Consider the following 25,931-nt stretch of genomic DNA (forward strand, 5'->3'; position numbering starts at 1 on the left):
TAAAACCTAATGGGTTTGACACTGAATTAATTCCTGGTTCAGGGTGGCACACTGGCTTTTTGCATCCAGAGGCCAGATCTTGTCAGTGCCACACGGCAGCGACTCTCCAGCCAGCCCTGCTGGTGTCGGCATTGTTCTTCACAGGGGAAAGCGCTGCAAGGTAATCAAATGCTGACCTCCAGTTATTAACCTTGTCGTCTTAATCACCTCCATCGAGCGCCTTAATTGCTGAACAGGGATGGGAGGACCTGGCTGCCTCCACCTGAGATTAACATGCAGCCTGGCAGTCCCCTCGCCGGGGAGGGGGGGGGAACGCTCTTCCTTTAACTCACCCACTTACCCCGAAAAAAGGTGGAAGTGGTTCTCTCCCAAAATACAGTGATTTATCAGCAAAATTCAGGGAACCACCCCCGTCTTTTCCTCCACTCGGTTAAAGAGGTGGTGCAGCCCCATGGCGTGGGGGGCTGGTGGCCAGGGATGTGTTCAGCATTGCTGTCATTCCTTGTCTGCCCACCCCTGTGTTGCCTGATGGGGTGCTTTGCTGAGGAGGCACCATGCTGGCTGCCGGGCTGGGAAAGCCGTGAGTGGCCTTGTTCCTGACAGGAATTAGTGATTTGGGCCAAACTCCGTGATTTTGGGCAATATACGATGAAAACTTGCTGGGGGGGGGCTGCGGGGAGGGGAGGCTTCAGTGCCGCTCTGCCTGCCAGCCTGGGGGGCAACCGTCAAGGATGCAAAGAGTTGATGGTGCATCCCTCCAGCTGCCTGCCTGCCCCTTTTTGCCTTTTTTTGTGTTAAAGTGAAAGTAAACAGCCTTCATCCACCTCCATCCCCGCACATGAGACTGTTACTCTCAGAGCATCATCTGCCTGCCTCTGGAGCCAGTACCGAGATGGAGAAGCCTGGGGTCAGTCCCCTGCCGGGTGGAAGCTGCTCCGCCATGTGTTGGCCAGCGGCTCCTCGAGATACTGCCAGACGTCCCGACGGCTCTTGCATTTATGTTCAGGTGGCTTTAGGATGTGTGACTGGTTAAGGGTGCCAAAAAGCATGGTAGGAAATGCTCTGTCTGGAGGAGACAGAGGATAGAGCCAAGGAACATTAGCCTGACGCATGGCCCATGTGACGATGGGGAGAAGAAATGATGTGGTGGCCCAGAAAGATGTGTAGCAGAAGCCAAAATGGTCTTTCTAGCTGAGAAGCCTCCTGGCAGCCTCACCTGCTCAGAAGCAGGCAGCACTGCCGGCCCTCCTGCCTATACCCTCCTCATCCCCGGGCAGATGTCTGCCAGCTTCCCCCGGGGAGCTAAGATGATGGCTTTGACTTCTCATTTCCTCCAGGTGTGTTTAATTGCCTGATTTTTTTCCCCTTAAGACTGGTAGACAAGGGAGTAGTAGTGGGCAAAGGAAGACAGATGTATGGAGAAGTCCAGGTGACAGATTGAGGGATGCTATAACCACAATAGCCGGCCTGATGGATTGATAGATTAGACAGGGAATATAAATAGCAAGCATGGGTTATCTACCCCTGTTTTATTTTCCTCTCGCCTATCTCTTTATCTCTCCTGGTGTTATTTTCCTCCTGCTTATCTCTTTATCTGTCCAACTCAAGGATGGAGGAGAGCAGGGAGCAGGCAGGTGACAGAAGCAGGATGGATGAGTTAGGGTTACCACCACTTTTGCAGCATCCAAGCAGGCAAGTTTTGCCAGCCAGGGAGGATTAGGAAGCAGACTCAGATCTGGACACTGATACACTTTTTTTCCCACCCTCTCCTTTTCCCTGCACCCTGCCCATCCCCTCTGCCTGTACCCCTTCCTTTGGGGATGCTGCAGGTTGGAGGGTTGGCTCCTTCCTCTTTCTAGCCTGTCCTTGGCCAAGAAATTAGGGCAGCCACCGAAGCAGTGAGCTCCGCTTGTCTGGATACCCAGTGTTTCTGTCCAACAGCCGGGCAGTGCCACTGCTTGATATTCTGGTCAGGCATCGAGCGCGGCAGCAGCAGCACCGGGGAAGGAGGGAGGGGAGCCCAGCTCCTCCAAGCCATCAGCTGCCAGCTTGCCTGCTCCCACCACCTGGCTCTTCACCCCAACTTGCCAGGCTGGGCTGAGCGGGCACTGGAGATGCCACAGGCTCCCTGGCAGTGGGGCTGATAGAGATGCTGGCCTTGGGAAAACCCGCTGCCCCTTGATGCCTGCACTGGGTGTAGCAGAGGGAGGTGTCCACGATGGTTTGCACCTGGTTTGGGGTCCTTTCTAAGAGAGTGGTGAATGAGAAGGCCTCGAGGAGGTCAATGAAGATACCAAAAGTATGGAGCAACTTACGTATATGGACCAAGAAATAAAGCTAGGACACAGAGATGACTCTCATACCTGTCTATACAATTGTAACTGGCCGGAAAGGGTGGCTGAGGGTCAGATATCTCCCGTCTCTTCCCCTACCAGAGCTAAGGGTCATCAAGTGAAGCTCCCAAGGGCCACGCTTGACATGCTCAAAGAGGTGGCATGTGCCGCAGCAGACAATCGAGCCACAGCACTGCTCACCCTGAGGCATGGTGGATGTTTACGTGGGACCAGGAGGAGATTGGACACGAGATGTGGCTGATGCCATGTGGGTCCTTCCCACCAGCTCGGGGAGCGTCTGCTCCAGGCATCTTGCTAGGAGCAAAAGCGAAAGCTGGGGGGAGCAGGCAGGAGCTGCTGTCTCCAGGTGTGGGCAGGATCTCGCTTTGCCTCCAGGCATGTCCAATGGTCTTAATGGGCCACCTCAGAGCCCTGTCCCTCTAACTTAATGAAGACATGGACAGGACACAGATGGCCAGCCCATGCAGTGGCATCTCCTTGCCTCAGGAGGCTCAGCTAAAATCCAGAGAGCAGGATGGTGCAGAGTCACCAGGGGGACACGGCCACCGGACACACACAGGAGTGTCCTCGCCCTCCCCTCCTGCTCCACAGCAAGGGAAAAGCCAGGGCCAGAGATGACAGTAACTGTTCTTTTTTTTTTTTTTTTAATCTCAGTTGGTTTTGGTTGCTCTTTTGCTCAAAAAAGGCATTTTTTTAAAAAATATATTAAACAGATACATTTTACTAAGATGTCTCTTGGCTGGAGCCACCGACAAGAAATGACACTCCCCAAATAAATAGGCTTAAAAAAACCCCTCCCAAACAAAACAAATAAATAAATACATAAATAAAACTTTTTTTCTTTTTCTTTCTTTCTTTTGTTTTAGGTTTCTTTTTTTTTTTTTTGTAAGGAATTGAAGCCCAGAGTTCTCCACCAGTGTCCGTGATGGCAGCGTCCATGGGGCAGGTGCCAGTTCCTCCTTCCCACACAAGGGGTGACGATGCCTTGGTACTGCAGCAGTCACGAGATGATTGTGGAGAGGCCCCAGGGGAGATCTGCTAGGTCTCGGGGGCCTGCGGTGTGGTCCCCCCAGCGCCGTGTGTGAGAGCACGGCTGCAGGAAGGATCGCAAGGGATGCGAAAGCGAAGGTGCCAGTAGAAACCTCTCTTAAAAAGACTACAAAAGTTGGGGTGCCGAGAAGGCTGCCGCTGGAGGATCCTCATGGTGGGTTGGGCATCTGCTTCGGCAGGACCAGCAGCTGCCTCTGGCTGAGCCACATCCCCACTGGCCATCGGTGCATTCCCCCAGGCACCAACGGGGTGGCTGTGCTGGCATTGTCCCCGCGCTTGGAGCCAGTCTGCGCTGCGTAAGCCATCCCTCCTCCATAGTCCCACTGGTGTCCTCTGTCTGCTTGAGCCCTGCGTCTCTTTGGCCAGTCGCTGGGTGTAGCATGGAAGCACGCAGTTGGCACTAAGGTAAGGCCTTGATTTAATTTTTTAGGGTGGTTATTTCCCCCTGCCCCAGGGAGTCCTTTCTCCTGGCCCCCGTTGCTCTGAGATCTGAGCAGCCCCAGCCGTTAGCTGCACAGCTTGCTCGTCTCCTGCTCTAGCGCATTGGGCAGCTTGGCATTGAAGGCCCTCAGGGAGGACTGGATCCTCGCCACCTCATTGTTGGCCAACTTGAGCCTGTGGCGGAGCAAGCAACTGAAGAGGTCGAGGCGGGTTTTGCCAGGGGGTGACAACCTGTTCACCCGGTCCCTGATCTCCAACAGCTGGAGCATGGCCGAGTCCTGGGAGCCCTGGGTGTAGGGGTAGTCCAGCTGAAGGATCAGGTCACGAATAGCATCCGGTTCAAAGGGCAAGCTGTAGCCGAAGACTTGCAAGCTGTTGATTTTCATGTACCCCAGGTTCTTGGAGGGATCTGCCATCTCCAAGGGTTCATAGTAGATCGTCTCGTTGGAGCTGTCATCCAGAGACTTGATGCGGCTCCGCAAGTAGACGTGGACCGTTTCGAAGAAGGTCTTCCACTTGTTGCCCAAGGTGAGCGTCCAGTTTTGGCACTGGGCAGAGGCATCTACGTTAGTCCTTTCCCAGTCTGGGAAGCTGCCCTCATTGACAGGCATGAACCAGCTCTCCGAGTGGCTTCCCCCAAAGGGGTTGACATAGATGGCCATGACAGGCTCCAGCGTGCTGTTCTTGGTGAGGCAGATCTGGAGGGAGAGGGCCAACATCACGTGAACCAGCCCAGGCTTGTACTTGTTGCTCTTCAGGGTCAAGAGCATGCGTTTCCTCCAGGAGGGGTCAAACCAGCTCCCCAGCCGCATGTCGTTGCTGATGAAGATGGAGTGTACCTCGATGCGGCTGTCCCGTTTCTGCAGGAGGTATTTGAGCTCCAAGTCCTGCAGGTCCGTCTCCAGCCCCAGGTAGTGCTCCAGCGAGTCGGCCACCTCAGGGCGGCAGAAGCCCTGGGTGAGCACGTAGCCGTGGTTGCAGGTCCCGCAGCGGGTGCTGTTGTCCTCGGCACAGCTGGCGCAGGCTGGCCCCTCGCCCAAGGCACACGGTATGGACCCCTGGCAGGAGGGCTGGTCGGAGGGACATGTGCAGCTGTGGCTTTCTTCCAGGAAGGTCCCAGGCATGGTGGTCTCGCTGCAGTACAGGAGCGACTGTGCGCGGCTCCACCAGTAAGGGAGGGACCTGGTGGAGAACAGACATGGGAGGAGAGATGCTTACATGGCATCTTTTGGGGCATGACCAACTTTCCCTAGCGATGGAAGAGCTGCCCACCTTGTGCTCATTTTTCTGCAGCGCTGGTGGCCCCCCCATGATCTGAGCCCCATTTTCCACCTCCAGGCTTGGACCCAACCTCTCAGGGCCACATCCCAGGGTTGCACGGCTGCCCCTGCTGCCTGCTTCCCCCGCCCCGAGCATCACTCCAGCAAGGCGGGAGCTCCTCCAGTCCCAGCCACAGGGAGGTGGGCCGTGGGTCTGAGCCCCCCTCAGGGCTCTGAGCAGTGTCCCCAGCATGGGAGGGGGATGCCATGGCACCCTACCTCTCCTTCGGCAGTTTGAAGTGAGGTTGCCGGTGGCAGCGTTTGCTGAGGTTGAAGAGCCGCCGGATGAGTCGGTGCGTTTTCCTGGAGAGCAGCTTCAGGCTGGTACCCAGCTGCTGGTAGCGATGCTGGACATCCAGGTCCATGGCCCAGAAGTGGGAGATGGCCGTCCTGTTCAGGAAATGGTCCCCAGGGAGCCTCTTCACCAGGGCCTGAAACTCTTCTGCAGGGGTCGAAAGATGGTGTCAGCAGAGCCAGGAGAGCAAGTGATGAAGGTAGGGCTGGACGCAACCTCCCTCCACCCGGGCTCTCAGGTCTTCACAGTGAGACGACCACCCTGGATCTTGCCCTGGAGCCCCACTGCCCAGCCTGGGCTGCTCCCAAAGGAGGGGTTGCATGGAAGGAGATGTTTCATGGGGTCTCTCCAGCCTCACCTGACTCCTCAAACTGGCCGTGGTGGCTCTCCCAGGCTCGCCGGAGCTGGGCAAGGCTGCTCTCCAGTGCCTGGATGTCAGCCTCTGGGCAGTTGCAGCGGGGGAAGGCTGGCTGGCACTGGCAGCGGCAGTCACTTCGGTGGCACACCAGCTCCCCGGCTGAGCTGCAGGCGATGTAGCTGAGGGCAGCCGCCACGAACCTCTCCCGCAGGTAGGAGGGGAGCACCATCTGCAGCCCTGCGAGCGGAAGGCAGCCCTGAGAGCATCAGGGCATGCGTGGAACCCCTCGAAAACATTGCCCGGGCAAGGAGGGAATGAGCCTTCCCCCTCCCTGGGCTCCCACCCCCGCATGATTTTCATATCAATTTGCTGTGGAGCCACTCGTCTGGGCTCTGCATTGATCTTGGCTCCTCTTGGCAGATGAGCAACAACCTCATCCTGCCCAGCTTTGATTATTTTCATCCTCCCTCCTCCCCAGCCCTTAAATTAAAAGCAGCATCTTGAGCCAGCATCCTCCCCTGCGGCCATCCCATGGTGGCACTCGTCCATCACCATGTCCCCACCAGCCTGGTCCTACCTTGGAGCTGCACTTTGTTCTCAGGGCTCTGCACCAGGACGGAGCTCACCGAGTCCAGGTTGTCATAGTTGCTGCAGCCGAGTGGCCCCGTCCGTGTTTCGGTCACCTAAGGGGGGGACCCGCAGGTGGTCAGGGACACAGGAGGGGATCCAGGGCACGTGCCACCCCACTGAAAGTGCTGCAGATAACCCCTGGCCAGGCTGGCCGTGCCCCATTCCCCGTAGCAAGGCAATGCTTGGAGAGGAGAACTAATTGCCTGCTAATTGGCTTGTTGACAGGCAGCAGCCCTGCCTGCAGCCCACTGAAAAATGTGCCTTCGTCAGTGTGCCCAATTTCCCATAAATAACACGGATGTGCTAACTTTGCCTGCTCTCCCCTTCCATCTCCCCTCCCCAGGCTGTGATGCTGCTTCAGGGTCTCGGCCAGCTTTGAGGAGCCACTGGTGGGTCCAGGAGCCACTGTCTGCCTGTGCTGCCCTCTCCCTCGCACCCTTGCCTACCTTGATGGCAGCCGTGGCGATCTGGATGTGGTGGAGCCGGCGCAGCGTGCTCTCCCGGTCGATGAAGTAGGAGGCTGCCAGCTGGTGCAGGGTCTCCAGCGAGACTCCCGAGCTGTTCCCGGCCCCCCCAGCAGGCTCTGCCCTCCGGCTCAGCTTGCGCTTGTCCACAAAAATGGTCAGGGACTCCTCTCCTGGGGGGGGATATGCGACGCTTTCGGGGGGGCTGCTGGGGTCCCCCCCATTCCCATTCTTGAACGCATTTCTCCTGTGGTGCTTATTTTCCCACCCACTCTCTTTTGCATGCTGCCTTGCGCAAGGGAGGCAAGTAGGGAGCGAGCAGGGAGCGAGCAGGGAGCGAGCACCCACCAGCACTCACCTCCCAGTGTGGCGGCGAGCAAGAAGTGGGTCCCATACTTTTTGATGAGGCTGTCAGTGATCTGCTGGGGGCTGGGCCGGCGTCCCAGCAGACGGATATTGCGGATGAATTCAGGGGCCAGGGGAAGTGGCAGGCTGAAGAAGTCCTTCCTCTCCAAGGCCAAATTATTCACCTTCCAGCGAGCAAACTCTCTGTGGGAGGAGAGCAGTGGTGGGGAGAGGGTTCAAAGCCGGTCCATCCATGCTATGTGCACACTGTCCCCTCCGCTGTCCCCAGTGTCCACCTCGGGGCAGGGGATCAGTAGGTAGAAAAACTCCTGTTGGGACCATCTCGACCTCCCCATCGCTGCAGTGGAGGTGAAGGACCGGCTGCATGCGCTCACCAGCTATAGATCCAGCCAGGACGAAAGCATCGTCCCTCCTTAAGCCATCAATGGCGATAACAAGCTACAAGCAGCGGAGATGCCTGATATTGATTAATCAGAAACCTCCGGCTGGCATTAATCACAGCCCTGGGCAGGGACAGAGCCTTTTCCAGTCTGCTGAGCTGGATGGGCCTCATCCATCCTCCATTCCCATGCCTATGGATCTGGGTGAAAAGCCGACATCTGGGGGTTTCATGGTTTTAAGTATCGGCAGTGTTTTGTAGGAAGCTGGAGGCATTGGGATGTGGTGGGTCCCCTCATAGCCCCAGAGGCTGTGAAAGTGCCCCCCCAGTATTGCCTGGCCTGGGGGAGGGGGGGTGCAGCCGCCAGCCTGCCACTGCCTTGAACAACCAACGGCCCTGGAAATAGCCAGCAGCTGATTTCAGCCTAATCTTCAGCATTTTGCTCTAATTAAAACCAGGCGGTGGCTTTCAGACAGTTTAATTAAGGCTGGTTGGGAAAGGAGGGAGAGGGAGGAAAAGGGAGGGGTGGATGGACGGACGGGTGGATGCAAAGCAGCTGAGGGGCTCAGCGGGTGCTGGGTGGCCTCCCATCATGATTTTTGGGCCCAGAAAGTGGGAAGTTGGGGCCAGGAGTGGAGCTGGGGGTGAGGGGGGTGGGAATGCTGCATCTCCCCTTGCACGCATGCTCCCTGGGTGCTGGGGCATGTGGGGCTGGGGGGGCCAGGAGCCCTGCACCGGGTACCCCCATCCCATCCTGCAGGCAAAGCAAGCCCCAAAGGCTGCTAGTAGGCTCTCTGCCTCGGAGGAGGTGCAAGCCGGCTGCCATCCCTCTGGCTGCTCCTTCCCGTCCCACTACTGTCACCAGCAGCATCCCTGGAGGACATGGGTCCCTCGGCATGGCAGCATCAGCGCATAGGAAGGGGGTGAGGGGGGAGAGGAGCTCTCTGGGGGTGCTGGGCTGCATAACAAGGCACCCACGTCAGCTTCTCCTGGAGGCGGTGGCTGGGCTTTGCTCTGCTGCTGGAAACCCCCGGGGCTTGGCACCAGCAAGGAGAGGAAGAGAAAAGGGCTCATTAGCAGGAGGTGACAGCCCCGGTTGGCACTGGGAGGTGGTGGAGTGGGTTTCCCACACTGGCTGTCATGGGGTGGCCCTTTGCTGGGGTCAGTGGAGCCCGCTGCTGTCAAACGTGGTTCTCTACTGGCAAGAAACCCCCTCCAGCATTGGCCCCCACGCATGTAGCATCCCGCTGCTGCAGTCTATGGGGTGACAGCACTGGGGACATGCCAGGGGGTCAGTCAGGGTGGCTTTTCATGAGCCCCAGCAGCATCCCAGCCCCAGATGGCTGGCAGTCCAGGCAGGCTCAGTAGTTTGGCACAGAGATGTCTTTGTGCATGGCAAAAGGACAAAGGAGCATCCCTCTGTGCCTCCCACCATAAGGGCTGATCCCATCTCAACCTGCACGCCAAATCACTCCCAGCTCAGGGCAAATCCCACCTGGAGCCCATCCCAGCCATGCCATGAGCATCTTGGGGGGCTGCTGTTCTATTCCACAAGAAAGCAGCATCTCACATACACCCACTCCCCATCTCTCCCGATGGGCAGCCTCCTCCTGCACACAGGGGTCCGTTCCGCTGCGCCCCCCTGCAGCCCCCCGCACCGCAGCCCCCTCCCAGGGTGCCTGCTGAAGGGCTGGCCCCCAGCGCTGCTCCTCACCTGTAGATCCTGTACCTGGTGGTGAAACCTTGCCGGTAGCGCTCCATGAAGTCCACATACTCCTGGGCTCGGTAGAAGGGTCCCCGGTCGCTAAGGAGCCAGTCAAGGGGTGCTCGGCCAGAGGAGGAGGAGGAGGAGGAGGAAGGGGTTGCGGGGGCGGCATGCTGCTGGGGCACCGGGCCTCCTGCCCCGCCGGCCACCCCCCAGCGGCAGCACACGCTCAGGGCCAGGAGGGCCAGCGGCCACGGGAGCATCGGCGGGGGCCCGTCAGTGCGCGGGAGGTCCTGCCGCCCCATCCTGCTGCTGCCCGACTGGCTTCTTCATTCTCTTGCCCCCACGGCGATCCTCCAGGACAGCCCTGCCCTGCAACGGCACAGCATGAAGCAGGAAGCCTGTGAGGCCGGTGGCACTGGGCGGCCGCGCCAGGCGAGATGCCAGGTGGGGCCAATTCGGTATGGATATAAACCAGGTGCAACCACAAGCTAAGGGAAGGGAGGGGGTTTGCTTTTGGGGAGGCTGCTGGGGTGCTGATGAAGGGAAAGCTGTGCTCTGGGGAGAGCCATGCGTTAGGCACAGAACAGTTGTGCCGCAGGAGGTAAGAGCTTATGGGGTTAGGCGTGCTGGCTGCTGCTGAAGTTAAATGAAAACCTGGCTAGTGCCTGTCTGAGAAATTTCTGGCTTTTTCTTTATGTTTTTCTCTGCCATGCATCAGCCCGGTGAGCCAAGCTTGCTGCTACAGGGTGCCCGTACAGTGGGGACAGTGGGTTGTCTCTGCGCCCTGCACTTTGGGGACGCCCATCACAAGTACATGCAGCTTGTTTGGGGGAGGGGGAGGCTAAAAATTAATAAGCATAGGGAGCTGGAAAATATTAGACTTTCCTTTGCATCCTGCCAGTGGCTGAGATGATGGATGGATGGATGGACAGATGGATGGAGGTCCACCCCATGGCTGGCTGGGCTGATTGTGGTGGTGCTTTGAATGCAATTGGCATTTTTCTCAAGCCAAGACCTTTCTGCTCTCATAGCCCAGCAGTATCTGCAGGAGTAAAGATGAAGCTTCGCTGGGAGCAGCGGCCCTGGGACCAGAGCTTGAGTTTGCAAGTGAAGGTGGGAGCCAGCGAGCTGCAAGGTCTGGCAGAGCTGGGGCGAGGTGAGGTGTCCAGCAGGGCAGCAAGAGCTGTTTGCCTAAAAATAGGGACCCCATCACTGCAGTGCTTCCAGGGGAGGTGATTTTTATTCTGTGAAGGTGGCTGGTGGGGCCCGGAGCCCAAATGCTTGCCCAAGCTGAGCACACACCAGCCCCGCGTTCTCCCAAACAGGGCTTTGCCAGATGAATCATCGTGCTTTAACATGTATTATTATTATTTTTTTTAATTTTTTTCTCCCTCTCTTCTATTTTTAAACCCTTAAGGGTGCACTTTGATTGCGCTTTCTCAGCTTCTCAGTCAGCCCTCAAGGCTGAGGCCCTGTTAATTTTAAACAAAGCTGAGATTTTTGCATGACCAGATTGGGGGTGCTGGGGCAGTGGGGCAGGCAGGGGTGGGCAGGAGCAGCAGGCAGGGTTTCTTCTGTCCTCCCCCTACTATCTTTCCATGTATCACCCTGGTTTCTCCCAGCCTTGCAGGTAGCCACCTAACACCCCGGTCATTGCCTTCTGCTCCTGGCACGTGGAGTCCCCCATGGCCACGACGTGGCCAAATCCTGGCCCAAACGAACAGGCCCCCATGCCGGGGTGGGCAGGGGGACTGGCAATGTCAGACTGGTTTCCTCACTCTGTGCCTTGACTGTTGGAGGGGGCATCTGTCCCCCCCCGCCCCAAACATGGCAGGACCCGATGCCGACTGCTCACAGAGCTGCTCGTGCGCTGCCACGTGTGGGTGATGGCTGAGCAGCTGAGGCACTTTGGCTGCTCTGAAATCCTCCCTGCCTGCTTCCCTGCCTGCAACCAAAGCTGGGCCAGGGGGAAGCAGGCAGCCGGGATGCAGCGGCTGCCTGAAGCAGGCAAGCACCTTGCTCTCCTCTCCAGGAATATCTGCAGATGCAATTAAAATTGAGGTGGCCTGGGGACTGAAGGAACACACAAGGCTCAGGATTAAACCCTCCTGCCCCCCCCGTCCCGTGCTGCCCTGCAGCTGTGGGTCCTGCTGCTGCGCTGTACAGGGTGACCTGGGGAGCCAGGACAAGCTGCCGTGCCCAGGAGGGCATGGTGGAAGCCAAGGCCTGGCAGCAAACCCTGTGGATGGTTTAGATGCCGACCATGGGCTAAGCCCTCCGTGACTTGGTCCCTCTCCTGTATAGCAGGGAGGAAAGCAGCATTCCGGCTCTCAGAAGCTGAGGTGAAAGCAGTCCTTGAACAGCATCTTTCTAAACCCTGCTCACAGAAACACGCCGCTTATAGCATTAAATACAGCTGTGCCAGCAAAACACCTTGCTTAGATTGCCAGTGTGCTAGTAGCCTGCCTGTTGCACCACAAACGGGCTTGGTGTGGCTGATCTCCTCATCCCACGTCATTGTCTGTGGCTTTCAGGTGGCTCCTGACCACCTCCAGCTGAGGTGGGGCTGGGCTGGGGGGCAGGGCCTGCTCCATGGCTGGTCCCTTCTCCCCTCTCCCTCCACCCGGGTCTATACAGCCAAGGGGATGCTTTCCCATGAGTGCCATGAGTGTCTGGCCTCATCCATCACCACTTCACACCACCACAGACTGGTATGGGTGGTCTGACAGCAGTCATGCCACTGCCCTCCCTGAGGCTTTCTTGGAGTAAATCAGGAGGACATGGAAGCATCCTTCCTTTGATTCAAAGCACAGAAGGGATTATTTTGGGGGGAACAGGCAGAGCACTATCTCTTCCAGCAAACCATCCCGGGTGCTAACAGCTTCCCACCACCGCTGACCAGCACCTTGCCACCACCACCACAGGGGATACACCTTCCCCAAGAGGGGCTCCCCATGCTGTCCTTCTCCAGACCCTCTCTCCCACCCCCCCTCCCAGCACCGCAGCTCAAGGCAGCAAACCTCTTCTGGGTGACCATGGTGGGGACAGATATTAGGGATGGAGCCACCCTGGGCCACCTCTTCCCTTGGATTGCAGTCCCCAGACCAACTAGAAACCATTTCAGCCTGCTCTACGGCTTTCCCTGGGGAGCTTATTCTGAGATTCATGACCGAACGCAAGATGTTTCCTTGTGGCCACCTCATGTTTAACTACAGAGCAATAAAAATAGTCAGAATTGGGTATTTCCAGCCCTTGGCTGGTGCAAATCCAGCAAAGGTCCCCTCCTGGCATGCAGAGTCCCTTAAAGCAGCAAAGTTTCCAACCTTGCTAAATGAGCTCTTATTTACACCTGCCTCTTATTTACACTGTAAGTGCTGGCACCTCTGAGCCGGGCTCTTGCTTGGGGACGGGCGCTGACGCACGCGAGCATCCTTGCCAACAGAGGCTTGAAGCCCCAAGTCAGGCAGGAACAGGCAAGCCACCACAGGCAGGAGAGCTTGCACGGGGGCTGTGCCGAGTTACATGGCAAGCTTATCCCCGAGGAGCAGCTTTCTTGCACCATCATTGATTGGGCTAATTTATTTGCTCATATCAATCAGGGGTTATATAAAATAAGTACATGCAGAAATTGCTATAGCTCCATATAGTCCTTAGTCCACACAGATGCATGGGGGAGGCTCTGGTTTTGCTGAGGGGTTGCTGCTGCTGCTCTGCAGGCTTGGGGGCAATGCTTATCGGAGTGCACCTCCACCTGCTCACACCAGCATCCTCCTGGGATGCCAGGGAGAGCAAAACTCTTTGGAAATGAGTAACTCCCTTGACCTTACTACTAGAGCTGGAAATAACTTTCTAATCACTTTTCCTTGATCTAAAAGAATCAAGATTTGATGAGAAGCATCTGACTACTCTTTTTTTTTTTTTTTGATTTAGGGTTTTGCATCACAAAAGTTGGAAAACGTCCAGCTTGTTAATTTTTTTTTTCCTTCCCCCTTCTATAAAAACCTTAAAGCGAAGGAAGAAGAGTGCCAATGCAAATATTCTTGGCAAACTTTCCCAGGACCACAACCTCCTTCCTGCCCAAGCCCTCCTGATCTTGTTGCAGCCCTCCATGTCCCTGTTGCCTGCAGCAGAACACTCCGGTGTCCCTCCAGTGACAGCTGATGCACGGCCCAGACTGTCACTCGTCACGAGCTGCATCTTAAAAATAGCTTGTTGCAATTTCTAGAGGCTCCCTCCCACCCTTGAGATGGCAAGGGGATTGCTTCTGTGGTGGGTGTCCTCACCCAAAATGGCTCGAGAGACTGAGGCAGGATGGTGCGAGGTGTGGACGGGGATGCTCAAGTGCCTGGCGAGCAGCTCATGTGAGCTGCAAAAGCCTTTCTCTACTGCCCTTGGAGACGATGGCGACAGCGGCAACATCCTGCAGAGTTATGCCGAGGTCCTACTTGCTTCCATGCTGATGGCATCTCTGGAGCCGTGCACTCCACCACTAATCAGGCTGAGTTTGATAATTAAGATGTTAGCTAATTGTCAGGGACATTAATATTGATTTCTGCCCTTTCATGCTGCAGGAGTGGATCTAGAGACACATAAATGGGGAAGTGTGTGCTGGGAAGTGGCTGCAGTGGTATTTGCTGGGTGCCATGGGGAAGCATGGGACTCTGGATGGACTTGGGCACTACCCCCTGTAAATGCTGAGCCGAAGCCTGGAGCAAAAGCCGCAGCCGATGTCTGTGCCAGGCAAAGCGATACCTGTTGGTGGCAGAGCTGTGGGATGTGCCCAGCCACAGGGGCTGGTCCCTGGGGCACAGTGGGAGCAAAAATGCATCCATGTTGGAGCAGGGAGCGGTGGGGATGGGTCTCAACCTCCCTGCAGATGCCTGTTAGTGGGAATGAACATCAAACTTAGCGACTGAGTCGCCTTCTCATTAAACGTGGGAAAGCTTTATCGAATTAAGGCCACTTAAGAGAGTCTGGGCAGCGGCTAAGTGCAGTTTAGTTTCTGAAGTGGATTGAGCTGAGCTGTGCCTATGTGAATTCACGCAGGTGCGCAGGGCACCTCTTGTTCTGCCGCTTGCGCCTCCCAGGATAGACAATCCCAAAGGGCTCAATCCTACAGGATGCTCGGCCCCTTGCTCTGGAGCCACCAACCTCACTTGGGGCTTCGTGGGACCCAGCTCCCTTGCACTCAAGCCCTGCCTCTCCCTGCCTGTGCAGCTGCCTCCTCTGCCCCCCCTCCTTGCTCTGTCATGGTTTGCAATGAGCAGCTCTCAACGTGGTGCATCGTGCCGCTGGGCTCTCATCCATACACTCCCAAGGAAGCGCCGGGGCCTCATTGATCTGCTGGGGTAATTAAGAGACCGAGCCAGGCACCGCCGGAGCGACAGCAGCACGGTAATCGCTGGCAAAGTGGGCACGGCGGGGTGCTGTCAGCCACCTGGCACCCGGCCTACGGAGACATGGCTCTGGGCAGCAAGCATGGGGACAGCCACCTCAGAGCCTGCCATCCCTGCCGGAGCAGCAATGTTAAAGATCACAATGGTGGCTGTGAACTGATTCTCACTAGGCTCCTGCAAACCAACCCCCATAGCCCTTTCAGTCACTATTGTTAAGTGACTTTAAGTCACATCCTTCGTCCCCCCCAGCTCATGAGACTGGTTTAAAAACCTGCAAGACTTGATGAATCGGGTTCCTTTTATTAGCTTTTCTTTGCATCCTTAAGAGCGAGACACTTGAAGATGAGAGTAAAAGAAAATAGCAGAAAATCCCAGGACTCAGGGAGCTAAGGATTTGCATAAGACATCAAATGAGATGAAGCCTGGGCTGCCATCGGGGGAGATAGCAGCTGTGTGCACCAGCACCATGTGTTCTGCCCTCTGGCTTTGCTCACCCGAGACTTTCACACCCACAGGCAAAAAGCCTCTTAAAAGAGCAATGTGCAAAATACAACTCCCCCCAGCACGGCAAAGGCAGCAGCAGTGCCAGCTTCCCCCGCCTTGTGCTGAGCTCTCGGCCCGAAGCATCCCTGCAGATGGGTCTCCAGGGCCCGGGAAGAACATCCCTGCACAAGAGCTGGGGAAGAGCACCTCTGCAGCCCCCTCCCCGGAGAGGTTGGCTCCTTTCCCCCCCTCTGATGGACCCCACAAGCTGAGTACCAGCCTCATGCAGGAGCTGGGGGCAGTGCAAGGTGAGGACCACTCCCTCCCATCCCTCGCTTGCCTTCACACAGGTGACAAGTGTCACGGGTGGGCAGCGATGCACAGCAGTAGCTCAGCGTTAGCAGCACAGGGTAAATAAGGCAGCAGGTGGCTGGTGCTGGGCAGAAAGAGGGAAGAGATGTGGGGTGTCAGAGTGCCCCCCCCCTTCCCAGCACCCCTCTGCTCCCCACGTCTCAAAGCTGTCACTGAACCCCCACCAAAGCCAGTTCTGCTCGGCAAAAAGAAAAAAAAAGTGCGGGGACCTCCTTGCAACATCTCCGGGGCTTGTACGGACCCTCCTGGCTGCTGACAGAGAGAGGACACTGACATCTGCCGGCAGGTCCCACCCCGTCCCGCAGCACTCAGGCTCACTCCGTCCGGCCCCGGGATCGCAGCGGGGCGGGGGGGGCAGCCCCGGTACCCACCGGCCCTGCTCCAGGGCAGCCTCGGAGGGCAGCGACACGCGGGTCCCCCTGAGAAAGGGGCAGGACAGGGTGGACAACCATGTGCTGAAAGCTGATGCTCTGGATTAAAAAATCCAGAGTTTTTGTTTCTTCCTGAAAAAAATTCCTGAAGGGAATTGAGCCTGGCAGCCGGGGACCCCCATCTCCCCGAGCTACCGGAGGCTGCTGTCACCGGCACCGCGCTGGTAACCCCACGCAGCAAACATCTTTCCACAGGACACCCGTTCCTCGCCTCGGCCCGCTGCTCCGGCGGGAGAGCCGGTCGGTGGCGGGGCCCTGCGTTGCAGCACGGGGGGGGGGGCGGATAGGAGACCTCTCCTGTTGATTTATATATGCCCAACAGTCAAGTATGTGTTGGAGCGTTTCGGGGGGCATCTCCCCCGGTCCCTGCCTTCCCGGGGCATCTCACACCGGCATCTCCCTCGGAGCAGGGCGCGCTGCGCAAGCGGCATCATCAGCCCCCCAGGCATCTTGTTTACGCCGGCAGCCTGCCAGCACCCGGTTCCAGCGGGCCGGTCGGAGCCCCCCGGACCTGCTGGGCCCCGCACTCGGCCACCGGGGGGTGGGGGGGGTTACCTCCCAGGAAGGGCTCGTTGCCTTCCTCTACACCCGTCCTCTCCGGGGAGGCTGCGAAGCGAGCCCGGAGCAAGGGAGGCAACTTGACCAAGGTCACCGAGCGAACCGGCGGCGGCCGAGCCGCGTCTCCACCGTCGCGCACGGCGGTACCCGGGATCGCCCCGCACCGCTCCTTCCGCATCCCACCCGCCGGCGGGGTCCCCAAGCCCGCTCACTCCCTCCCCCCAACCCCGCAGACTTACCCCAGGCTCCCGCTCAACGCCGGCGAGGCACCGGCCGCCTCTCCGTCCCGTCCCGTCCGGCTCCGCTCCGCCTCAGCGACCCCGGGCCCTGTCCCGCCGCCGCCGCCTCCCGGCCGCCCCACACCGCCCCATCGCCGGGCGGGCAGGCGGCCCCCGGCGGCCGCGCCAGCATCCCGCGCCCGCCGCCGCGATCGGGCTGCCGGTACCGCTGCCGGTACCGGGTCCCGCCGCGCTCCGCGGGCGCCGCCGCCGCCGCTCGATAATAAATGCAGGGGCGGCAGCCAATAAAAGGCGCCGCCGACCTCCCCGCGCCTTCCCATTGGTGATGCCGCGTGCGGCGCGGGGCGGGGCGGAGCGGAGCGGCGCGGCACGGCGGGGGACACGCGTGAAACGGCGAAGGGGGTGGTCGCCCGTGGGTGCTCAGCCCGGTCACAGGCCCGCACAGCCGCGGCGGGGTTCCGAGCCCCGCCGGCCTTTCCCCTCCTTCCTTTTCCGGCCCCCAAAGCCCTGTGTCCCCGCAGAAGGGCCGGGTGGGTCCTCCCGCGGCGGCTGTGCCGGGGAGGGGTCGCTGCCTCGAGGCCCCGGTGGGCAACCGGCTTTCTCCCGACTTTAAAGGACTCCCGGTTGTGCCAAGTTACACCGTCAATAGCGGTAAATGATTCACGAGGTTCGGGATGTCATCTGTCAGGCGTTACCGGCAAGCCGCAGGAGGATGCTGTGGGTGACACGGGATTTACCGTTCTCAGCTATTTTCTTTTTAGATGTTTTATTTATCTGAATGTATTATTCACACCTCCTACCAAGCCCCTTGTTTGCTCCTCTTCGTGCGGTGTTAGGCATTAGCGGGGTATCACTCTCAGGGATGCACCCCATTTCCAAACGGGGGCTGGAAGGACCTTCTTGGTGATGCCTTCTGAATAATGCAATTGCACCTTTTTTTTTTCAGGGAAAAAAAACCCTCCTTTTGATGAGTTTGTGCCCCCTGGTGAAAGAAGAGCAGCAAAAGGACCTGGCAGAGGCCCTCCAAAGGGATTTCCCTGTACCCCCCAAAAGGAGGGCCATGCTCCATCCTACAAAACACTGCCGCTCATTTTTCCTGATTTTTTTAAATGTTTTTGCCAGCAGCTGCAGCCGTCCGGTGCTGGTGGGGGACAGCACTGCCGAAACACCTTCCCAACTAGGTGACTTCTGAAAACAGCCTCACCTTTATAAGTTTAGTGCTCGGCTCTAATCATTAACAAGGCTGGTGTTGAAAATGGTGAGCGTGGCTTTTCCTCCCCCAAATGTAGTGGGTGACTGGGAGGGTTATTATAAATCAGAAACGGGGCTGGGGAAAAACACCCACTGTGGCTCTTCTGCTTGCTGTGTTTGGGGCACAGCGGTGTCCCCTTGTGATGCCCACATTGGGGGCATGTTAAGCTTCATGGCTGGCATGGGTGAGGGAGGAGAAATTTGGGGAAATCCCTGCAGCTGCTGTGGAAAAAAAAAAATATTGCAAGATATTTTTTTTTAAGTAACACCTATCTGCTGTGCGTGGTTTTCTTTGGAGGCACCAGGCGAGATGGAGCCGTGCTCCACACAAGGAGCCGGCATGGAGCCAGTGGGGTGGGAGCTCCTCTTCCAGGGCAGCGATGCCTCTGCACCCCTCTGCTCTGCTGGGTGTCAGCCGGCCAGAGCCTCCAAGGGGGAAAAGCAAACCAGCATGGCTGTGGCCGTGTGTTCCTGCTGGTGTGGGGCCTGGGCCTTTCACCCCACACTGGGAGAGGAGAACATTTACCGTCAGAACGTTTTGGGTGCAGAGCTGCAGGTGTCTGCAGGAAGGTTTGGAGGTTGGGCAAGCTGTTGGTGCTGCTCTGAGCTCACTTAAAGAGAGTGAAAATAAAAAGCATCTGGTGCAAAAAGAACCAGCAGGTTTGGTGTTGGCTCTTACGTTCCCAATATATATATATATTTTCAAAACACACAGGCTTGGGGGCTTTGGAGGTCCATGATTTCTCCTGGGATTTTGGAGGTCTGGGACTTTGGAGGTCCATAACTTCTCCTGGGGCTTTGGAGGTCTGGGACATCTCCTGGGATTTGGGGGTCCATGACTTCTGCTGGTATATTGGAGGTCTGTGATTTTGGAGTTCCATGACTTCTCCTGGGATTTTGGAGGTCTGGGACTTCGGAGGTCTGGGACTTCTCCTAGGATTTGGGGGTCCATGACTTCTGCTGGGATTTTGGAGGTCTGGGATTTTGGAGGTCTGGGACTTCTCCTGGGATTTGGGGGTCCATGACTTCTGCTGGGATTTTGGAGATCCGGGACTTTGGAGGTTCGTGATTCCTCCCTGGGGTGCCGGGGGGGTACCTGTAGGTTATGCTCAGTGCAGAAGGAGGCAAAGGCAGCACCGGTACCCCTCCCGCCACCGCATCGCTCCGCAGCCCTCCCGGTTTTCCAAGGATGCCGGGACCCCCCCCGCCCCCAAACAACAAAAAAAGGTGGGGTGGGGGGGGGGCTGCGGCGCGGGGCCGGGAAACCCGAGCCTTCCCGAGCCTCCCCGAGCCGAGGAGCCGCACGGGGAGGCGCCGGGCCCCGCGTCCCCGCCCCTCGCCGCCGCCGCCGCTGCCGCCGCCCGCCCGCCCGCCCGGCCGGCGCTGGGAGCGCGGCGCGGGTCTCCAAGATGGCTTTGGCCGGGCTGTGCGCCCTGCTCGCCGGTTGCTGCTTGGCGGCGGGCAGCGGTCCCGCCGAGGCGGCAGCGGCGGCGGCGGCGGCGGAGGCGGCGGCGAAGGAGCTGGAGTGTAAGCTGAAGAGCATCACGGTGTCGGCTCTGCCCTTCCTGCGGGAGAACGACCTCAGCATCATGCACGGCCCCTCGGCCGCCGAGCCCAAGCTGCTCTTCTCCGTACGCAACGATTTCCCCGGAGAGATGGTGGTGGTGGATGACCTGGAGAATACGGAGCTGCCTTACTTCGTGCTGGGTGAGCCTCCGGGTGGGCTTGCGGGCAGAGCCGGTACGCGGTGGGGGGTTCCCTCCCCTCCCGGCAGCGGGCCCCGAGCATCCCCCGCCGCCGGGCTCCTCCCTGCGGCACCGGCGTGCGGGTACCCTGCAGCACCTCGGCCCCGGTGCTGGTTCGCCCCACTGCAGCAAGAGCAGCAGGATCTCGGCACCGGCTGCAGCACCGGGCTGGATGCCGTGGGGATGCTGCAGGCCTGGGGTGCTGGGTTGCCCCCAGGTTGGCATCTGCGGGGCTTGTCTCCAGCTCGGTGCACGGCCACCGGTGGCTTGTGCTGGCAGGAGGCCTGCAGCCTGCTTCCAGCGTGGCTGCCTGGAGGTGAGGGTTTCTGTTTTGTCTGCCCCCAAGCAGAGTCACTTTTCCTGTAGCCTGCTGGAAAAATACTCCAGCGCCCAGCATTTCCCATCCGACCTGGGTGTGCTGTCTCCAGGACTCCTGCCCTCAGCTTTTAGGCTTTGGCCTGCTCATGTGGTCCAGGTCATTCCCACCTGCTCTAGCCAGGACTCTGCACTTCACCCACTGTGAGACACATCTGCCCAAATCTGGTGAGATTCTTCAGTTTTCTTCCACCAAAAAAAGCCAACAATTTGCTCCATTGTTTATGCTGGGACCAGAGCAAGGCCTCTGCCACTTGTGCACAGGGACCCGCTTCCCTCCCCGCCACCTGGAACAAGTCACTGAGATTTTTAATTTTTAGTGATATTTGTGCAGAATACCAGTTTCTTATCACCGCCAGCACGTAACCCCCCCACCCCGGGCAAATGCCATCATCGCTTTCCTAGCAGCCCCATGGGGGCTGTGCACACCTCCTGCAAGCCCTGTCTATCCGTTGCTGCTCTGGCAGCAACTTGGGTGCCCTGTGAAGTTTTTAAAATGCCACCCTCGTCTGGATGTCGGCCCAAAAATGAGGCACTGGCCCGTTGCTTTGCGTGGCCTTGCCCCTCTGTACCACCCTTGTGTGTGGGCAGAGTATAGTGGTGGCCCCAACCTGGGTTTTTCTCCCCAGCGCTTCATCACCTCCATGGCCCCTACACCCCTCTGTGCACAAAGAAGCCCCCGGTCCTGGGTGCTGCGTGGGCTCGAGGCAGTGCTCGCTGCTGCATGGGCATCCCCCTTCTCCCCTGAGAAAGGCAGAGGCAGGCAGGGGGCTGTTGATTCCATGGCGGGGGGCAGGAGGGGTATGAGGGGACACCCAGGGATGGTTTGCTCAAGGCCAAAGGCCATGTGGGGAGGGGACAGTGGGCTGTGCCAACCCCAGGTCCCCCCACCCCAGTCCAAGCCCTGTGCTGCGGGATGCTGCGGCGGAGGCCGGAGAGTGTTGCTGTGGCAACGGGGCGGCAGCGAGGCGGATGCAGGGGGATGAGGCGGATGCAGGGGGATGCGCAGGCATGGCCGCCAGCCCTGTGCCGCCTTGACACCCCAAAGGTGACACAGGTGCTTGTCCTCTGCCCCCCTCGGACCCGCTCCCAGGGAGCCGGACATTGATGGGCCCCGGGGCCTGGGATGCTGCTAACGGGGAGTGCCTGGGTGGGGATGTGTGGTGCTGCTGGGGTGGGGGTCCCTGGGCATGGACCCTGGCTGGTACCGCAGGGATTTCCCTGAGGATTTTTCAAATCCACAAGGTTCCAGGTGCAGGAAAGGACCCACCCGCCCTGACAACCCCCACTGCACCCAGGGTTTGCACTGATGATGCCGGGCAGAAGTTTGCTTTCACCTCCTTCTGCTTATCACCACCGGATAAATACGAGGACAGCTGGCCCCGTGTCTGAGCACCCGGACGTCCCGGCAGTGGCTGCTCTCTTCTGGGCATTACTGCCCGGCACATCGGGCCCCCGAGAGCCTGTGGGTGCATGGGGCTGCACCGGCCCCTGTCACGCAGGGGTTTGGGCTGTGGAGACACAGAGGTGGTCCCAGTACAAGTCTCCTAGCTTGGGATACTGGGGCTGGGGACAGGGCTGGCAGGACGGGGCACCTCATGGGCCCCCTGTTTGCCAGGGTTTTGGCTTGGTGAGTCCTGGGAAATGCCATGTTACATCTCCTTCCTGCAAGAGAAAGGCTTGCTTTGAAGCTGGCGTGGCCACTTTGCCATGGGGGGTGGTATTATTGTTGTTGTTGTGCTGCTTTGCCATGTGTGGTGGTTGTTATTATTGTTGTTGCTATTATTATTATTATTGTTATTATTGTTATTATTGTTGTTATTGTTGTTATTATTATTATTATTATTATTGTTAGCCTGGGCACAGCTTTTGCATGGCAGAAGCTCTGAAGTGCATAGAGGTCTTGCAAGACCCAGACTTCGTAACTCAGAGGCTGCATCCTCTGGAGCTGCAAAGCCTCCAGCCCAAGAAACTCATGGGGCAGAGAGCATCACTGCTGGCGCTGCGCACTCGGTGGGGACTTGGCCACGTCAGGTCGATGCGTGGAACTGGTGTTGACAGCTGTTTGTGTTTCTACAAGCCCTCGTGCATGGGCTGGAGGGTGTATTTGAGCATCCTTCTAGGAACCAGGCTTCTGATTTCACCAGCCCTGGCAAACCCCAGACCCATTAATTGTGCCCACCTTGTTGAGTTTGAATGTATAATAACATGTCAGAGTGGTGGATAATCTGCACACCCACGTCTGTGCCTCTGAGCCTGGTCTGGTTTGGTATCTCAGCTGGGGGGAGCTGGGCAGCTTCTCCTTCTCCTCTTGGTGGTTTTTGGATCCAGGGCCTGTGTAGAGGGAAGAGGTTCCCGAGGGGAGGGGAGCTGCCCCGCCGGTTGGCAAGGGCTTGGACCAGACCCCATGCTGCTGCCCCCAGGCCAGGGAAGGTCTGGGTTTGGGCTGGGAGCACCATGAAGGGCAGGCAGTGCTGCACAAGTGCTCCTCACAGTGGCACCTTGACTTTGCCACATGGACTCTCGAGCAACTTTCTCGAGGTCTCTCCGTGCCTCAGTTTCCCTGCAAAGAGGGTGAGAGCATGCGGGGAGGTGGCTGCAGCAGGCTGGGACTGTGGCAGGGGAAGGGGCGAGGGGGAGCAGCCAGGAAAGGGTCAGGATTGGGGAGCCCAAGGGTGGCCAGGTGTCATCCCCCTCTGGCCCTGGTTGTCCCCCTCAAAACTCCCCTAAATAATTCAAGTGCTTTCAAGCTTGGCTGGCATTCGTGGAGACCGGTATGTGTGGTTTCCCCTGCCTTGGTGGCACCTCCATGCCATGGTGGCCGAGCCGGGCATCCCACTGATGGCACATGGGTCAAGGTTTTTCCCCCAGCTAGAGGTGTGCTGGGGTCTTGGAGAGCCGCATATGTTGCTTGCTAAAAATAGGGTGCTGGGGGTCTGTGTTGAACTGGGCACCCCAAAAATGGCTGTCACTTCCCAATTCTGATGACATGCTCTGGTGACATAATCAGCTTAACGATAAGCGTGGAGGTTGTGGGCATCCCCTCACTGCTGTTGGGTGGTGTGGCAGGGACTTTGATGGACCCCCCACGAGCCAAGCTCTTCTGGGGTTTGCCTGTGCCAGTGGGGACAATGGGGACCTGCTCTCTGCCCAACCTGGGGGTCTGGGGGTGGGGTGGTGGGAAAGCCATGCGGCAGGGGACTGGCATCCATCCCCTTCATGCATTTGCTTCTCCCCACTGCAGGTAGCGATGAGCTGCGGATCAGCTGGGGAGGATGCATTTGCTTTGACTTGTCTCGATCTGCTGCCCTGTGGCTTTAGCTTTATATTTGTCTTTACCCAAAGTGTGAGGTATCACTTGCTGCCTGCCCTGCGTGCAATATTTTTGGGACTCACTGCCCCCCCCTCCAGCCTTCCCAGTGCCAGAGGCAGGTGTGTCGAGTGCGTTGGTGCTCAACCCTCCCAAACGTGGGGACCCCTTGGCTGCTCCCACATTCCTCCAAAAGCAGAGGGATAGTTTTGGGGGTTATTACCCCTGGTTTATGGTGAGGGGAGGTGCTTGGGCAGGGCTTTCAGCTGCTTTGTAGCTCCCTTTGCTAATGAATGGAGCGTGTTTTAATTACGCTGGCTGCCTTCTTGTGCACGTGCTGCCTTGCTGCCTGCGTTTGCTCAGGAGCAGCTTGGTGCACGCGGTCCCCACGTGCATCGCCTTTCATGCTCGTACCCATAAAAACCCACATGGTTTTTATATGCATGTCCTCAGAGGGACTCCGGCACCATCCCCCTGTTCTGCTGCGGGGCTTTTTCCCACCTCCTGAATTTTTGGGAAGTGGCGAGGGCACGGGAGCAGGGATGGGGCTGCTTGCTGGTGCGCGCTGGGCTGCCTGCATTTAAAATCACCTGGTTCCATCCTGCTTTAAATCAAGGAAACCCCCATTTGGAATGGTCGACTTTCATCTCGTTTTGTGTTTGTTGCATTAGCTGTATTTTTTCTTGAAGGGAGGCCGAGTCTCACTAGTCGGTGGACATTAAGAAATGCTAATTAGCAGCTCAATATTCCCTGTCCGCTAACCTTCACACCCCCTTCTTCCTCGCTGCTTGGCTTGGCAGCATTCAGCTGCATTTGATATGTCATTAACTGGATTCACACTCCTGCGGGCTGCTAATTTTTTGGGGCCCCATCCTTTGCAGGTTATAAACCAGTGAGCGGGGTATTTATTAGCCTCCTGGCTTCCCGTGGCCCCTTGGGCTCAGCAGAGATTTGCGATGCAATTAAAAAATGCGTGAAAGATGGTGTCTTTGACTCCTTCACCCAAGTAAGGCACTAGATATTTGAAAAGCGAAGTCTTGAAATGCGGTTTTGTGCATAAAATGGACTTGGGGAATTAGAAAGCAGAGCCAATGGGTCAAACCCATGCTTTCTGGGTGCCAGATAATTCAAGATCTTGAAATACCGGATGGTTTCTCGTGTCTTATTTCTTTTTTTCCCTAAGCGTGGAGGAGCTGAAGGAGCTTTTTCTGCCTTGCCAGTTTCCAGCCCAGCTGCCGTGCTCTGAAACAGGGGCAGCGCAGCCCCTCACCCCCCAACTTCTCCTGCTTCCCATCGCCCTCACGGGAGCCTTGGCAGCAGAGGATGGGAGAAGGTTCTTAACTTCAATGACTTTAATAGATTATCATAAACTCAGGCCTTAATACAAGCTGTCATGATTTCAAATTATCTTACTTTTAAATTAAATAGATTCCTTTTTAAACACAAAATCAATTCTAATTTTTTAGAGGGGTGAGATTTTTCAAAGACACCGATGAGTTGGGCATATTTAACTGCTCTTGAATATCTCCCCGAAATATCTAATCCATTTTTCTGTTAAATCTCAGCTAAGCTCTTGGCTGTGCTGGTGGGTGCTCTGGCCATGACTTCCCTGGGTTAATAATGGGATAGCATGGAGGGCCATGGGGATGCGAGACAGACCACTGCAGGGATGGGGGATGCTGCTAATCGGGCTGACGGGCCGCTGGCGTGCCTGCCCGCCCCAGCTCTCCTTCCAGGCTGCACGGGGAAGTGGTGAGATGTGACACCTGTCGGCTCTCATCTGCATCCCACGCATCTCCCTGCTGCTGTGGACTGCGGGAGGTGGTCCCCCACCACCACCTACCCTCACCCCTGGCTCCTAAATGGCCCCGGAGGAGGGAAGCAGGAGCCAAGGGGCTGCAGAGTTGTGTTATCCCCCCCCTTTTTTTTTTCACTTCCACGTCAAGTGGGAAGAGCATCCCATTGGGTTTTGGTTGGTGGTTGCTTCGCCCTGCTTCTCTTGCCCGGGTCTGGGTGCCAGCGATGGGTCCCCAAGCTGGTGGCACACACGGTGGGTCTTTGGTCCCGGCTTGCCATGGTGGGAAAGTGGGTCTTAGGGTGTTGCGGTGCTGGTCCCCAGCTCAGCTTCATTTCCAAGGGAGGTGAGGGCACCCCAGTATCACCACTGGAGCCCCCGTTACCTGTCACGTGTCCGCATCCCACGTGGCTGGGGCATGGCAGAGAGCTGCAGTGGGACTCGTCCCACCGCTGGACCCACAGCATCGCTCTGGTGTGAACCTTGCACCTGGAAATAGGTGTAATGGTGAAATAATGGAGCAAATATTAAGAAATTCTTAAGTACCTAGAGAATAACCGAGTTAAATTATACCAGAGGAGCTCAATTGCCTTGCTTAGATTGATTGAATTA

The 25,931-nt window shown here is 57.6% G+C and overlaps 2 protein-coding genes across 4 annotated transcripts in view; one reads left to right on the forward strand and one right to left on the reverse strand.

Annotated features, from left to right (window-relative positions):
• Window positions 1-3,221: 3,221 nt before the first annotated feature.
• Window positions 3,222-17,069, reverse strand: BRINP2 (BMP/retinoic acid inducible neural specific 2). Of its 2 annotated transcripts, XM_052801997.1 has the most exons (8): window positions 16,844-17,069; window positions 9,371-9,733; window positions 7,270-7,460; window positions 6,894-7,084; window positions 6,395-6,500; window positions 5,818-6,054; window positions 5,384-5,606; window positions 3,222-5,027 (listed from the first exon to the last, which is right to left on the reverse strand). In XM_052801997.1, exons 2-8 carry the CDS (start codon window positions 9,664-9,666, stop codon window positions 3,911-3,913), a joined length of 2,361 nt encoding a protein of 786 aa, XP_052657957.1. In that variant the 5' UTR covers window positions 9,667-9,733; window positions 16,844-17,069; the 3' UTR covers window positions 3,222-3,910. The 2 variants fall into 2 exon arrangements, with proteins under 2 accessions (XP_052657957.1, XP_052657958.1); XM_052801998.1 differs by lacking the exon at window positions 5,818-6,054.
• Window positions 17,070-19,457: 2,388 nt separating this feature from the next.
• The window catches only part of ASTN1 (astrotactin 1), a 64,034-nt gene continuing 57,560 nt past the window's right edge, over window positions 19,458-25,931 (forward strand). For both annotated transcript variants that reach the window (XM_052801400.1, XM_052801399.1), the window contains exon 1: window positions 19,458-19,801. In XM_052801400.1, the coding sequence (XP_052657360.1) occupies window positions 19,504-19,801 (298 nt within the window). In that variant the 5' untranslated portion in view covers window positions 19,458-19,503. The remainder of the gene's footprint in view (window positions 19,802-25,931) is intronic.

This window comes from Harpia harpyja, chromosome 11 (assembly GCF_026419915.1).
Source record: "Harpia harpyja isolate bHarHar1 chromosome 11, bHarHar1 primary haplotype, whole genome shotgun sequence".
Taxonomy (NCBI): Eukaryota; Metazoa; Chordata; class Aves; order Accipitriformes; family Accipitridae; genus Harpia; species Harpia harpyja.